The sequence below is a fragment of the Aythya ferina genome (genome assembly GCF_964211825.1).
Source record: "Aythya ferina genome assembly, chromosome: 11".
Lineage (NCBI taxonomy): Eukaryota > Metazoa > Chordata > Aves > Anseriformes > Anatidae > Aythya > Aythya ferina.
In genome coordinates, this window is record NC_140307.1 from 19,526,879 (window position 1) to 19,540,635 (window position 13,757).

The 13,757-nt window shown below is 46.5% G+C and overlaps 1 protein-coding gene across 1 annotated transcript in view; it reads left to right on the forward strand.

The window, feature by feature from the left end:
- Positions 1-6,202: 6,202 nt before the first annotated feature.
- ATOSA (atos homolog A) overlaps positions 6,203-13,757 on the forward strand; it is a 43,999-nt gene continuing 36,444 nt past the window's right edge. Inside the window, exon 1 of the mRNA XM_084531947.1 lies at positions 6,203-6,692. Coding sequence (XP_084388073.1) covers positions 6,677-6,692 — 16 coding nt within the window. The 5' untranslated portion in view covers positions 6,203-6,676. The remainder of the gene's footprint in view (positions 6,693-13,757) is intronic.

Below are 13,757 nucleotides of genomic sequence, written 5' to 3' on the forward strand. Positions count from 1 at the left end.
CCACGAGCGGGGAGCAGCCCTGCCAGCTGCTGCGCTGCGAGAGGGAAAGTAAACAGGGCTGGCATCAGAGGTTGAACTTTGTGAACTCCTACCCAATGGAGCTACACCAACAATTAACTCAGTGCAATTACTTGTGCAGGAGCGCACTGGAAATTATTGCAAGATGGATCAAGCCATTAGCAATAGAAAATACAGCATTGCAAAACTCCAAACGCTTCCTTCCAAGTGTTATTCACCCACTTTCCACTGAAATTAATAGAAACAATATAAATGGGTGCTTGGATTCCTGCCGGATCGATGAAACAAGCAGCTGAGGCATAGCCTCTGGATGTACCTGCTCAAGAGTAAACTGTCAGTGCTGGGTGGCGAGAGATGACTTAGGCTGGAAACATTTCTTGTGCTTCTGCTTTCCCCCAGACTTCTGCTGCTGACAACATTTTGCTGTTTCTTTTGGCAAATATGTTTCTCCAGCTTCTGTTTGGGGAATGCTGGGGCTTGCTGCTGCTACAGAAACTTCAGTTTTACTATGGAAACCTATAAATTTTCTGATTCATGTTTCCATCAAGTTTAGTCCTGGGTAAACATTGTGGAACGTTAGCATTCATCAGTGAACTTGCACAATCCCCTTGAAAAAATATGTAAGAAAAATACTGTTTCCAGTCTAGAATGAATATTACAGCCAAAGAAAAGATCTTTTATGTAAAACAGAATTTCCCTCTTTCAGAAATTCATGATCTATTCACAAATATATAGTTTACTTTTCAGTGTATTACTGCATGATTCGTGCCGTGCTGATGCAGTGAAGGTTAAGTGCTGCACTCTTTCTGAGGAGCTGTCTGCCTGCACTGACATTTACATAGAACTTAGCCTTTCTGTAAAGCAGGACCTTTACGTGCCTTCAGCTTCCCACTTGTGTGTTTCCGTTCCCATCAGTCGCCCCTTCAGAGAGACAGCCACATTACTTCTGAGCTTGTATCTAACTATGCATCACGGCGCAGTTACTAAAGAAGCATATGGGGTTTATAAAACATCATTTTAGGAGGTGCTCCAGAGAAGAGATTATACAAGTCACTGTTTCCAAAGGGGATTATGGAAAAGCAGGCTCACTTTCAGCTGGCAAAAAAGACCAAACTGTTGGACCTTGCTCTCTGCAACGGTGGCAGAAGAAGAGATCCCATCCCCAGCAGTGCTGAGCACCTGCCACTGCTGCTGGAAAAGTGGAGAAGGCACGGGGCATCCCCAGGGATCAAGGAACTGGAGGAGCAGCACAGGACAGGGATTGCTTCCAACTGAAGGGATCTGCTGTATGTGAGCAAGCTCGAGCAGCAAAGTGTGGAGTCCAGGAAATGATTTCTGGCAAGGAGAATAAGCTTTCCTTTTGAGAAGAGCGCGGTGATTGCTCCATTGTTCTCATAGTTCCCTCCTAACTTAGCCTTGGCTGTGTCTCCAGTGAGAAAGTCCTGCTGGGAAAATGAAGGAATTTAAGAGCACGGGGGAAAAAAATATCAGAAGTCAAGTAAATCATTTCAAGAAGTTAATTTAAGAGATCAGAACATGATAATAGCTATATATTTTTGCTTTAAAAGGGCCTAACGGTAGTGAAATTAAGCAGTGGAGGTTTTTGGTAGGAACTATGTGAAAATATAAATCTCTGTATGTCAGCAAATGCCAGGGTCTAACAGCACAGCACCTAGTGATTTACATTTTTTTGTTTACTTTCTTCAAAATATTTAGCACCAGGCCAGCAATCTGTGTTTCAAAGAAAGACGACAAAAATTCCCTTGTTCCTACGCTGCCATAGAGCCTGATTCTCCAGTCACGGGGCAGGTTTCCTGTGGAACTGACTCCATGGACTCGACTGAAGCATTTATACCAGGGAGAGCAGAAAATCGAGCCCATAGGCTAACATTTTCAAAACATACCTAAAATTAGGTGCCCATTTCCATCATTAAGAATTTCAGTAGAGGTGAGCAGGTTTTAAAGGATGCTATGGATTCTGCCAAACTCAACGGGATCTGAAGATTAATTTTCCTTTTAAAATCAGGTTGTTCTTATTTAAATGCCCAAATATTGCAGGCCAAGGCTGAACATCCTGGGCTGAAGGTTTTCATTTCCTATCCCTTTGTGTAGCTGTGTCAGTATGTACCCAGTACACAGAGTCTCATCACGTAGTGCTCTGTACTATATGAATATAGTCCATCTTGCCAGACTTTGATACAACAGTCTGGGGATTCAAAATGAACAGATTAGAGGAATTTATTTTCCTCTCTTTGATCCTGAGGTGAGCCAAAATGTACCTGGGAGAGGCCTAAGGGCTGCTCAAAATTATGCTGGTGAGAACAGTAGTGGAGTAACCTGTGCACAGGCACAGAGTAACTTGTGATAAGCACAGAACCAAACCGCCTCCGTGGCTCCCACCAGCAAGATCTTCCTGCCTCTCGGGTCAGGGTGAAAGGATCCCGTGGAGGAGCTCTGGGGGCGCTGCCTTTCTGCCCCTGCAGTACCTCTGCGACATCACAGGCTGTGCTGCCTGGAAACGCTGAGGATGAGAAATGCATTTTAGGCAATTTTTTTTTTTTTTTGATCTGTTTAGGTTGATGCTACTAAAATACTTAAATCTAGCTGATAAATAAAGATGAATGGAGGCTAAAATGTACGCTCAGAAGTACTGGGGGCTGAAGTCAATGGCTGTAACACGAAGGAAGGCAGACACAGGGAAGACATTTTGCTCAAGCTTGTTATTGTGGTTATAGGCATCTTGAGAAAGAAATATGAGGAAGAATTCTCTTCCGTTCAGCTAGACTCACTTATCTGTATATATTGATTAATTAAAAGCCAACCCCAAAATGATTATAAACCCTAAAACTAAACATTTAGAACATATGACACTTTAATTACGTGGGTTTATAATTCAGTAGCAGTTGGCTCTTCTGTTCCTACAGATTAATAAATTCCTACAAGCACATAACTCATTTCTATTTTAGTGCTCTTTCCAAAGCGGTTAGTACTGGTAACGATTAAATTACAGTTGATTCTTTGTTATTTTTTTTAGCACATTTCAAGTTTGTTTCACTGCAGACTGTAGCCCCTAGTCTATTTCAGATTGTCTAACTTCATCCTTTGGCTCTAATATTCTCCCAAGTGTGGTGATTTTTTTTTTTTTTTACCACAGAGGCAAGCATGTCAAAAGCAGTTGTGCTATGCCACTTAAGAGGCAGTAATTATCTGCAGGAATTGCAGGAATCTTGATCTGCTGCATCAGACATCACTTCTGTGACAATTAATGCCAAAAAGACAATTGGGGTAAAACCAAAAATACACTTTGTTCCTGGTTGCGGGGACAGTTACCAAAAGCGTAGAGTGCTGAAGTTGTGAAAGGAAGCACAGCCATACATTTATCTTGAAGAAACTTTTTTATTATTATTAAAAAAAAAATAAAAAACAACAACAACAAACTTCCTGTATCAAACGAGGCTTATTCTTACGTTTCTGGGAACAAGACATAGGTGACACCATTGTGTCACGCTGCCCTAAGTGCTGTTTTTAAAAAATCCGATGGCCTTGTTAATGTTCCTGCAGAGAATGGGGCTCCCACGGAAACTGACACTTTTCAGCACCAGAGACTATAGATACGTGAGAGCAGCTGTGACTGCACAGGCACTGCAGCATCAGCTCTCACCTGTGTAGACACCGAAGCTAATCAGCTGTGGGACGTAAACTGATAAGAAACCAAGTTTTGTTTGTGCTAGTGCTCAGAGAAGTAGGTGTTGATTTAGGCTTGGCAGTTAAAGATCTGTTAGTATTTCTAAACTAATCCTGCTTTTGTGTGACGTGAATGCAGCCGTTCCTTTTTCAGATGCTTTGACTTCATGTTTGGCTTCTCAGGTCAGAAACGAGTTTCAGTGCTGTCATTGTTCTCAAATAGTTTTCAAGTATGCGTAAGCGAGTTCGCATGGCTGAATCCCCTTATGCCATATTTTCTCTGCATATTCATGCAGTGCTCATCATTTGGTCGCTGACTGGGAGGAGAGTTATGAGTTCAAACCATTTTTAGTCACTGTATCCAAACTGAATCCACACCTTTGGTGTGTTCATCCTTAACTTGCTTATCGTATTATCCACGAAATATTACATAATTAGATCTTTCTGATCAGTCTTAATTTGCTCTCTTTATTTATCATTACTTATCTTTAGTTATCTTTAGTTATCATTATTCTAGTCTGTGTGATCAAAAGGGAAACAGTCCTTTCTTGTCTGAAGTAAAGCAGGACCAAACATACTCCTTGCTCGCTGGGTCCAGAAATGGTCTGAGTCAAGAGGAGAAGCTGACCCTGAAATCTCATGCACAGCCACGTACACCAGGATCAAACCTGGCTTACTCTTGTCATATCCCTTAGAATGGTCTCCTTTTCCTATGGTAAACAGTTTTCAGGCTGGTACTTGTATTTCCCATTGGCCTGAATTCTGAAGAAACTGGAAACTGCGCACTTACTATTTGGCTAATTAGTTAAGAAAACAATGGGGGAAAAGAGAAAATATTTGAGAAAATATTTGAGAAAATATTTTCTCGGAAGTTGGGCCTATCTGTGCCTGGTCAGTTGTTAAAGAAAAATGCCAAATAGAGATTAAGACTTTAAAAATGATTAAAAATTAAAAACTATGTGACGCATAACAGTTAAATAGCTACAGTTGCATTTAATCAGTAGAAAGACAGATTCATTTTTGATTGGAAAACCAACATTAGAACAAGCTACAAGCTAATTTGCAATATTTTACAGCAACAATTAGTGGTGCAAAGGATGTGACTTCTCATTTGGATGACTATCACCGGTAGGAGGATCTGACAGGAGGCTGAATCATGCTCTGTGTAGTCATGCTCATCTTCACATGTGCATACACACACACACACACTAGTTGTTGCTCAGTCAAATTCCTCTTTTTATAATTCTGGATTGCCACATTTGCAATTATATTGCATCCGCCAGAGAGCTGAGGTCTGTAATTGCCAAACACGTCTGCAGGAGTCACACAGCAACAGAAGTGACACTCATGTACTTGAGTGTAGTATCAAAGCACTGCATGTGATACTCCTCCTGGCCTACGTACCGGGGTATGGCTGAGCAGAGAGTTGTTTACCGGACAGTTTATTCCCTGAAGCACCTGCCCCGTATAAAGCTGTACATCCGATAAACAAGAGAGGGAAACAGGCATGGTTTCTGTAAGGCAAATAGCGTAGAATGGAGTCGTAATGAATTCATGCGTGCTGTGCAGCATCCGTGGCAGATCTGGTCTGCGAGAGGAAGGTGGCTGCGCTGATCCTAAGCACATGCAGGGATCCCGGCACACCTGAGCGGGCGGCGATCCCGGCTGCCTGTGCTAGCAGCAGCGATTTGCCCCTGGGCTCTGCCGGAGCCGGCCAGGGGGAGGTTGGCTCAGCAGAGCAGGTTCCTGACGTGATTTGCCGTGCCGGCCCACGGGCCTCGCAGCGAGGGACGGAGCCCGCCCGTCCCTTCTGGAGAAACCCGACTTTCTGCCGGGTTAACGCGTTGCGTAACCGCAGCCCGGCCGGCTTCGGCGCCTCCCTGCCCAGCACGGCATCGCGGTGTGAAGCGAGCGGGAAGCGGCCACGGAGCGCGGCCGGTGCCGGTGCCGGTGCCGGGGCAGGGTGAAGGACACGGCCCCGGCCCGCCCTCCTTCACGGCTCCTCGGGCAGGGCGACCCAGCGGGGGCCACTTCACAGCTCCGCGTCTGCGCGCCTATAACGCCGGTGCCCGCAGCGGCCGCGCGGCCCTGGAGGGGCACCGGCAGCGGGGGAAGGCGGCGCCCGCGGGGCCGGTGAGCGCGGGGCCGGCGGGGAGGAGCAGGCCGCGGTGAGCCGCGTTGCCATGGCAACCGCGCGCGGCGGCGGCGGGCGGAAGTGAGGGCAGGCGATTGGCTGCCGCGGGGCACGTGGGGCGGGCGGCGGGCTCGGCCCGGCCCGGGGCTCGGCGGGGCCCCGCGGGAGGGCGGCGCCGCCCCCGCGCTCCCCCCCCCCCCCCCCCCCTCGGCGGGCTGCGGGGCCGTGAGGCGGCCGGGGAGGGCAGGGGGGGGCTGGGATGAGCGGGGCCCGCACCGCGGCGGCGGCGGGGAGGAGAAGGAGGCGGTGGAGGAGGAGGGGGGCGGTCGCCCGCCCGCCGTCCCGCCCGCCCGCCCGTCAGTCAGTCAGGCGGCGAGGAGGAGGCGGAGGCAGGGCCGCGGCTGAGGCGGGGGCGGGCGGCGGCGGGGCCGGGGATGGAGGCGCCGCTTGGAGCCCCGCCGCCAGCCGCCGGGCGCTGAGGGGCCGGGAGCGGGGCCGGGGCCTCGCAGCGGCCGGAGGGGGGCAGCGCCCGGCCGGCAGCGCCCGCGGCGCCGTGACTCAGAGGCGCGGCCGGCCGGGGGCGAGCCGGGGCTCGGCGCGGCGGGGCTCGGCCCCGGCAGGTTATAAATAGGGCCGCCCCCCGCCGTGTCACGGCAGGACAGCCCGGCGGGGCGGGGGAGGCTCGGCTCTGCCCGCAGCCATGCCAGCCGGGGGGCCCGGCCGCTAGCCGCGCCGCCTCGGCAGCCCCGGCCGCCCGTCGGTGTCCGCAGCCCCGAAATCTCGCCGGGACAGCGGGCGGATCGGCCGAGCTCGTCCCCGAGCGCCGGAGGAGCGGAGAACATGAAGCCCGAGCGAGGTAAACGAGCCGCCGAGGCGCCGGGGAGGGAGCGGGCACAGCCGCCCGGGTTCAGCTCGGGGAGCGCTGCGGGAGCGCGGCTCTGGGGGTAATCACCGCGCTGCGTCTGTGCCCTGCCGCGGTTTGATGAAGACGAGACAAAACAGCAAACAAGCCCCTTTCTCTCTGGCGGTGGTGCAGTCCGTAGGTCGGGTACAGCCAGCACAGGGCTGCAGTGCTGGGTCAGGAGCCGATCAAAGGCAAATCGGGCATCTGTAGGCACTGTCAGTACCTGGACACAAACGCCAGGGTCGCTGCACAATGCCCTGAAAATAGCCACAACTTGCATCTGGTGCGTTTGTTTTTCATCCAGCAATGTTTTTTTGTGCCGGTTATGAAGGAGATGCACCAGAACAAGCCTGCTAAAATACTCTTTTCTTTTCTTTTTTTTTTTTTTTTTTTTCTTCATGGTCATTTGGTTGCTGTCCTTGCCTTGCTTACTGGCGTCTGGTTTTGCAGAAAAATAAAGTCGCCTGTCTACGTATGTGTTTATAACACTTCAGCTCTTTTTGCAGTGTAGCAACAGCTGCTGATGCCCCTAGAGTTGAAAATATGTCATGACTTCTATTTTGAACCACACGAGCAGCAATTATTGATTCCTGTTAGAGCAAGAATATTTTAAAAAAGGCAAATCTTATTATTTGGGCATATGGTATAACTGTGAGCGTTAATTAAAATACATCCTCGCTTAGATATTTGGGGTTCTTAAAGCTTTGATGATTCTATTGTTTACCTGGTTGCTTTCAGTTTTAAAAACGCATTAATTTTGTGTTATAATCACTCTGGTGTTTTGAGAAACACCTCAATATAGTTTAGATATCCATCTGTTAAAGGCTAACACGTACATGACATAGCCATCTTAATTAGGCTCGTTAATGACACGTTTGCTAACAGACACACTGCACAATTGACCACTCTTACGTGGATTTTATGGATGTATGTGCTGTAACGATTATGTGCTGTGACAATAGCACGTACATAGGACAGGGTTGATTTGTGAATGTTTGCATAAATTAATGTGATTTAAATACTGGGGGAGTGAAATGAGCTTTCCTCTTTGCTGTTCTTGTTCCTTAATTGCTTAAAACTTCACGACTGACTGCATCAAAGCAGGTTGTTTTTAGAATCTCTCGAGGTTTTAATATTAGAAACTGAAGTTTGAAAACTACCTATTGTCGAGGTGGAAGAAAACTTCAACGTCAGATAAAACCCAAGTCAATATTTGCAGCTTTAAAATATTCTGCTGTAGCAATCTAAAACCTCCCTATGACCTTTGTCTATTCTATTCTTTGATCTTTAGGCAGAAAATATTAGAACAATGAGAACGCCTTTAGCTGCTGTATAATAAGTGATCAGATGCCTTTTTAAACTAATCTCGTGTGGAGGGAACCAACATTATTAAGTAAGCAAGTTGCTAGTTTTTGCTCCCCCTCCCCCAGAAGCTAGTGGTTAATTAATTAGAGAGTCCTATCCATTATAAAACCTCTATGGCAAGGAGCGTGAAATGTACCAGCAGTAATGTCTTAATTCTTTTAAGATAACTAACAAAAATCTTAAAGTAAATCATTGATCTTGGCAAACACTGGCGAGTACCTCCAGCCATTTTAGTCAATGCCTGCAGCTTAGCTGTGTGCTAATGTCATAGAGTAATACCTTGCACAAAGGGGGTTGTGAAAGTGCTGCCTAAATGCCACATGCGGCCCGCAGAGGCACGAATCATGCAAATGTTTACGTGTGCTGCTCTCTGCATAGCAGCTGCACCCCAGGATACGAGCAGTCAAGTGTGCAGTCACCTGCTTCCAGTCGGGGTGAATTAATAGCAGAGGGCAGAGGGGAGGCAGACCACTCAGCTCGCCAGCCTTTGCCTTCCTGCAGGCCCGCAAGCCCTGAGAAGGCTGCAGATCCACACAGCATGGGAAACAGAAACAGACATGAAAAGACTTGATATTTTTTCTTCATTTGCACAATTATATCAGAATTTGCTCAGATCCGAGGCGTGTGGCTCTTGTAATTAGAATTACACGTAAATTACACTGTACTGAAGATGTAATGCCCAGATGCGTTGGGAGATGCTATTGGTTAGCCTTACTGTACCAGTAAGGCTCTGGCTGTTACCAGCAGAGATGGGTGGTGCAGGGGAGGAAAGGGGAAATCTAATTTTGCAACCACACCTCTAACAGGGGGAGAAATGTTGTTGAATGTTTCAGCTTAAGTAGGTGAGAAAAAAAAATAAAGAAAAAGGGAAATTTTTGTTAAGCAAAGAAATCTGGCCCAAAGGTAAACTTACCACCTCTCTTTACAATAAGGAAAGTTTGCACGTTTTTATCTGCAATTTTCAATGTTTGAGAGCAGTGTGGAGGAAGTAGGGTGTGGGGTGCTGTAAGGCAAAGCCATGGAGCAGCTTGGTGAGTCAGGAAGAGACGTGGCCGCGTTCTTACTTGCGCTTTCAAAGCTGATGTCTTCCTTTGCCGTGCACGTGCAGGGCATGTCCCGTGACCGTCCGTCAGGTGGGGTGTCGGCGTGCAGGGCAGTGGCTGCTCTGGGCACGTCCATGTAACTCCCTCTGTTCCGGGTCTGGGCCATGCAGTAAGCAAGCTGCTGCTGGCTGCTTGGTGCTGCCTTTCCGACGGTGGCACCCCTAAAGGGAAGTGTTGAAGCATCTTAACACACAGCAGACGCGTTGCTTGAGCTGAGGCTTCACCAGCACCAGTGAAAAGAGGGAACTTTCTCTTTCTTCCAGTGCTTTTGGAGTAAGGTTGCGTTCTGTTTCTTGTCTTTCTGCAGTAAGAACGTATCAGCTTACCTCGCTGTGATTCCTGATACCATCACAATTTAGCTCTGCAGTACAGCTGCCTGGTCAGCTGCCTCGTGTCGCGTGTTTGGACCTCTGTTTCCTTTCTCAAGTACAAAGCTTTGCTGTTGCTTCTATTGAACTCGACTCTGATGACTTCAGATCGCTTCCCCAGCTTATTGAGTTTGGAAGACAGAGCTAGAATTCACAGCAGAGTGCTCGCAGACTCTTCCCGTTGAGCTTTGTTCATAAACTGTATAAACACGCTGTTTCACCACCGGAGTTAATGAAAACATTGCACAATGTCAGGGCGATAGCATACTGCCAAACTCGGAGGGCTTGTTTTGTACCCTCAGAGTACACTTGGTGCACAACTGGAAAAAATCTTGTGGTTTAGATGAATCGACAGTGTAGTGATATTTTTACTGTGGGAATGTTACACGACATCAGAAGTCTTACGATGGTCTAAATGGCTCCGAGTTGCTGCTCCTTCCTTCCCCCCCACCCCCGGCCCTGCATGAAGGATCAGTTAGAGGAGGAGGACAGGCTTGTTTGTCTTTGAATTCATTATGGCAGGTTTTTATCACCTTATTCTAGTCTTTTCTTACTTTTTATTACCTTGCTTTATTTCTTCTTCTGATACACTTTGTCTGTGTAGAGACTGTTCCGTTCTCACTTACAAATCAAGCAAAAAGCAGTTGTTTTACATTCCGAAGCATCAGTCCCCTCCTTGAGACTGTCCTAACTTAAGGAAATGGCTTTCTGCCTGCAAGAGAGGAACAATCAGTCAGAAGACTGCCTCTTCTCCTCTCCTTCCTTCTTTGCAAGTCAAACTCAGATACATGCCTCTGGGTCTGCTTGCAGTAACTGGGTTAAGAGATTTTCTTGCACCTTGTTGGGTGCTTTGGTATGGAAAGCTAACTCTTTGGTTAAGCACCTTGCTGGTTACTGCCTCATTTTGGGAACACACCCGAAGGAGCTCTGGGTGTATCTGCAAGGAAAGCTGGAGGGGAAACTGGTGAAGCTGAAAAGTTGATTTGAATGCTCTTCTTCAAATTCTAATGAGGAAGAATGGGGCGGGCGTGTGTTCTTGAAGGAAGTGAGTGAGGGGTTGTGGAGTTAGTTTAAGTTAGGAGGTCAGGTAAGGTCCTTGGTTTAAAAGAAAAAGCAAAAAACTTAGTTTTATAGCCCGTATTAGCTCTTCCATGGAAACATTTGTGGAAAACTTGTTTGCAAATATGTGTTGCAGACTGTGTGGGTCCAGAAGTGAAAATACCTCTTGAAAAGGGATGAGTGGTATTCCAGTGCTCCGTTTTGCGCTGTGATACAGGCACTTTAATTTTATAAAATCTTCTTGGCGAAACGTCGCAAAGCACTTAACTTTTTTTGGTGGTAGAAGGATGCAGACAGTAAACAAAGTAATAAACTGGCAATGAGGTACTTCCTGCTCAGCCGAGCTGTCACCCCAAAGGTGTTTCAGCAATGCTCCTGGCAGGGCTGCCACAGGTAAGTGCAGGTTGTGCGATAATGAGCGGGAGGTGACGCCGCTTCCTGGCCCAGGAGGAAGCGTTTCTGGCAGAAATACCCTAATACCCTGCTGTGCTCCAGCACGTCTCGGCCACGGAAAGATGCGTGAAGAGAGGGGGGCGAGCAGCCAAGGGCAGGAAAGGGTGGGTATGTGCCTGCTTTTCCTACCTAGATTACTTTCAAATAAAAACAGCTTATTCTTTAAAAGAGACTAAAACTGTTTAGGATTAAACAAATAAACCGTGCTGGCAGGTGGTCAGGATATTACACTCAGATTCCCTTTGTACGGCATGAAGCCATCCACCTTGTCTTTGGGGGGAGCAGATTTGTCCTGAGAGCACGTAATGTGCAGGCACAGTGAAAGAGGATAAGTGAACAGGAATGTAAGCTTTTTCTTTTTTTCCCTTTTAGTTGAGTCTAGATTATTTTCAATATTATTCTGTGCTTGCCCACAGGAAATAGGAATATATGCTCTTAAATTTCCACTTGGAAAAAAAAAAAAATGTAAGGGAATTCTTAGCTTTCAGGTGTTCATCTTTCTTCTTCCAAAAATAAATCTAGTGGTACTCATTTGCAGAATCAGAAAACCTTAAGTTTTGATTTGAAATACCTGTTTATGTTAAGGTTTTTCTCCCTGCTCTGCAATGTGTGCCTAGATAGCAATAGTGAGGCAGGTCCTCGCTGTAGGACCAGCTCTTGTGCTGCAAGAGAGCTGTTACCGGTGTTCAGTAGTGGTTGTTCTTTGTCTGTCCCTCAGGGAAAACAAACCAGACTAGAAAAAGCTATTTTGGTGGTGGTGGTTGGCTGGTGTTGTCCCTACTCGCCACTTTCGGAGGGGCTCCTGTTGACGAAACTGACACTGAGAAGCATTTACGGGGGTATTTTGGGTCTTGTGGCTGTGCCAAGGCTTGGGCTATATAACTGACCTTTCTGACTGTATTCTTCACTTGCTGAAGTGAGAAACTTTGGCTTGCCAGATGAGATGCTTGGGCTGAAACATATTAGATGGGATTCTAGTTAAGGGCAGTGTTGAAACTATTATTGGATCCGAGGTCTGCCAGCTTCTAAATGTTTTTAAAAATAAGCTAACATTTATAAATACAAATTCTCATGAGAGATGTGAGCTTGTTGCCAAATGAAATTCTGCTTATTAAAATTAGAAATCTTCTGTGAAAACATTAACTGCAGGGAACAAACCGGCTATGTAACATCTGTTGAAAGAACTTGCTCTACTTCACTCTTTACAGAACGTTTTTTTTTGTTGTTGTTTTGACAAACTTCTAATAGCAACTGTTAAATGGTGGCGGAATAGCCATAGGGTTTGTTCTATCAGCAACAGGTTTAAGATACCAGTCCAGCAATTACCAGCTGTTCTTCTGGTCAATAAGGTCTTGTAGTTTATCTGTAATGACAGCTTTAATAAATTCTCCATCCTGATGTGATACTTACAAGCTGGCTTTTAGATTTTAAAGGTGTTTCGCTTCATTGTCTTTGAAGGTGGTGCTCAATTGTTCAGTCTTTGCAGGTCATTTGTATTTAATGTTTGGGCAGAAGCTTGTTCTTAAGTTTCAAATGCATTAGGCGTGCGTGTACAATTGCACAGTCACCTTTGTACCACTGAGCACAAAACTTCGTGTATTAATAGGCAATTCAGCATGTCTATATGCCTAGGTGAATGCAAATACAGTTGGACTTTGGAAGACTTGGTGTTCATTCCATAGTCCTTTTTCTGCTCGTCCTGTTCAGGGTGGGATGGATGTGGCTCTTTGTGCTCAGCCTGGGCCGCGTACAGCTGATCTGTAAGTGTAACTCTGCCAAGATCAGAAGAGCAATTTGTAATTGTTTTTAAAGGCTGTTCATAAGCATATAATTAAGTTGTACGGTAGCCTTGATAATTCTCAAGCTATTTTTTTTTTTTTTTTTTAACATTGCAGTGCTACGGTGACCAAATCAAGTGTTTTTTACTTAGCTCACTTGTATTCAGATGTCAGACCCACGTAACAAAGAAGAACTAGTTCTTTTCACTGATGGTTGGTACTTCACCTTTTAATGTCAGCTTTTGGACCAAAATTGCTTAGAGTTGGTATCTGGAATGGGATTTACTAGGTTTTGTTGACTCAAAAGATGTGATGGGGTAGCACGTTGTCAGGGATGACTTGCAGGGGGGAGCTGTGGAGGCAAATGAGCACCCGAGGAATGAAGCACTCCACGTACATGCGCTAATAATGAAACTTCCGTGTCCCTTCTGAATGCGAGATTCATTATTATAAACAGACGTGAACAAAGTAGTCATACTGAGAAGTCTTCTGGGCATCTTTGTTTCTTTTAAGAGCAATAAGGGGAGTTCTTCAGCTTCCCCCAGTTTATTTTGACTTGACCATTTTTCATTTTGCTGGGACATCCACGCTCTCCATGCAGGCAGGTAGTACCCAGTCACCTCTTTGTGATGGATGCACTCCTCTAAAAGACTTCCCAAACCTCTTAAGTGTGACTTTGTTCCTTGCAGGGTGGGATGGCTGTAAGTGCACAGTCACAGGTTTCTTTCTGAGGTATAATAAAAATATATTCTGAAGTAAAGAGAACTTTCCGAAAGAAGGCCTCTCTGGAGGCGTGTGCCATGTCCTCAGTTTTACATTGCGCATCCTGTGAAGTTGGTGACTTCCGTTGGGATTTCTGGGAACCAGGCTGGTAAGTAGGTCCTTTGTAGG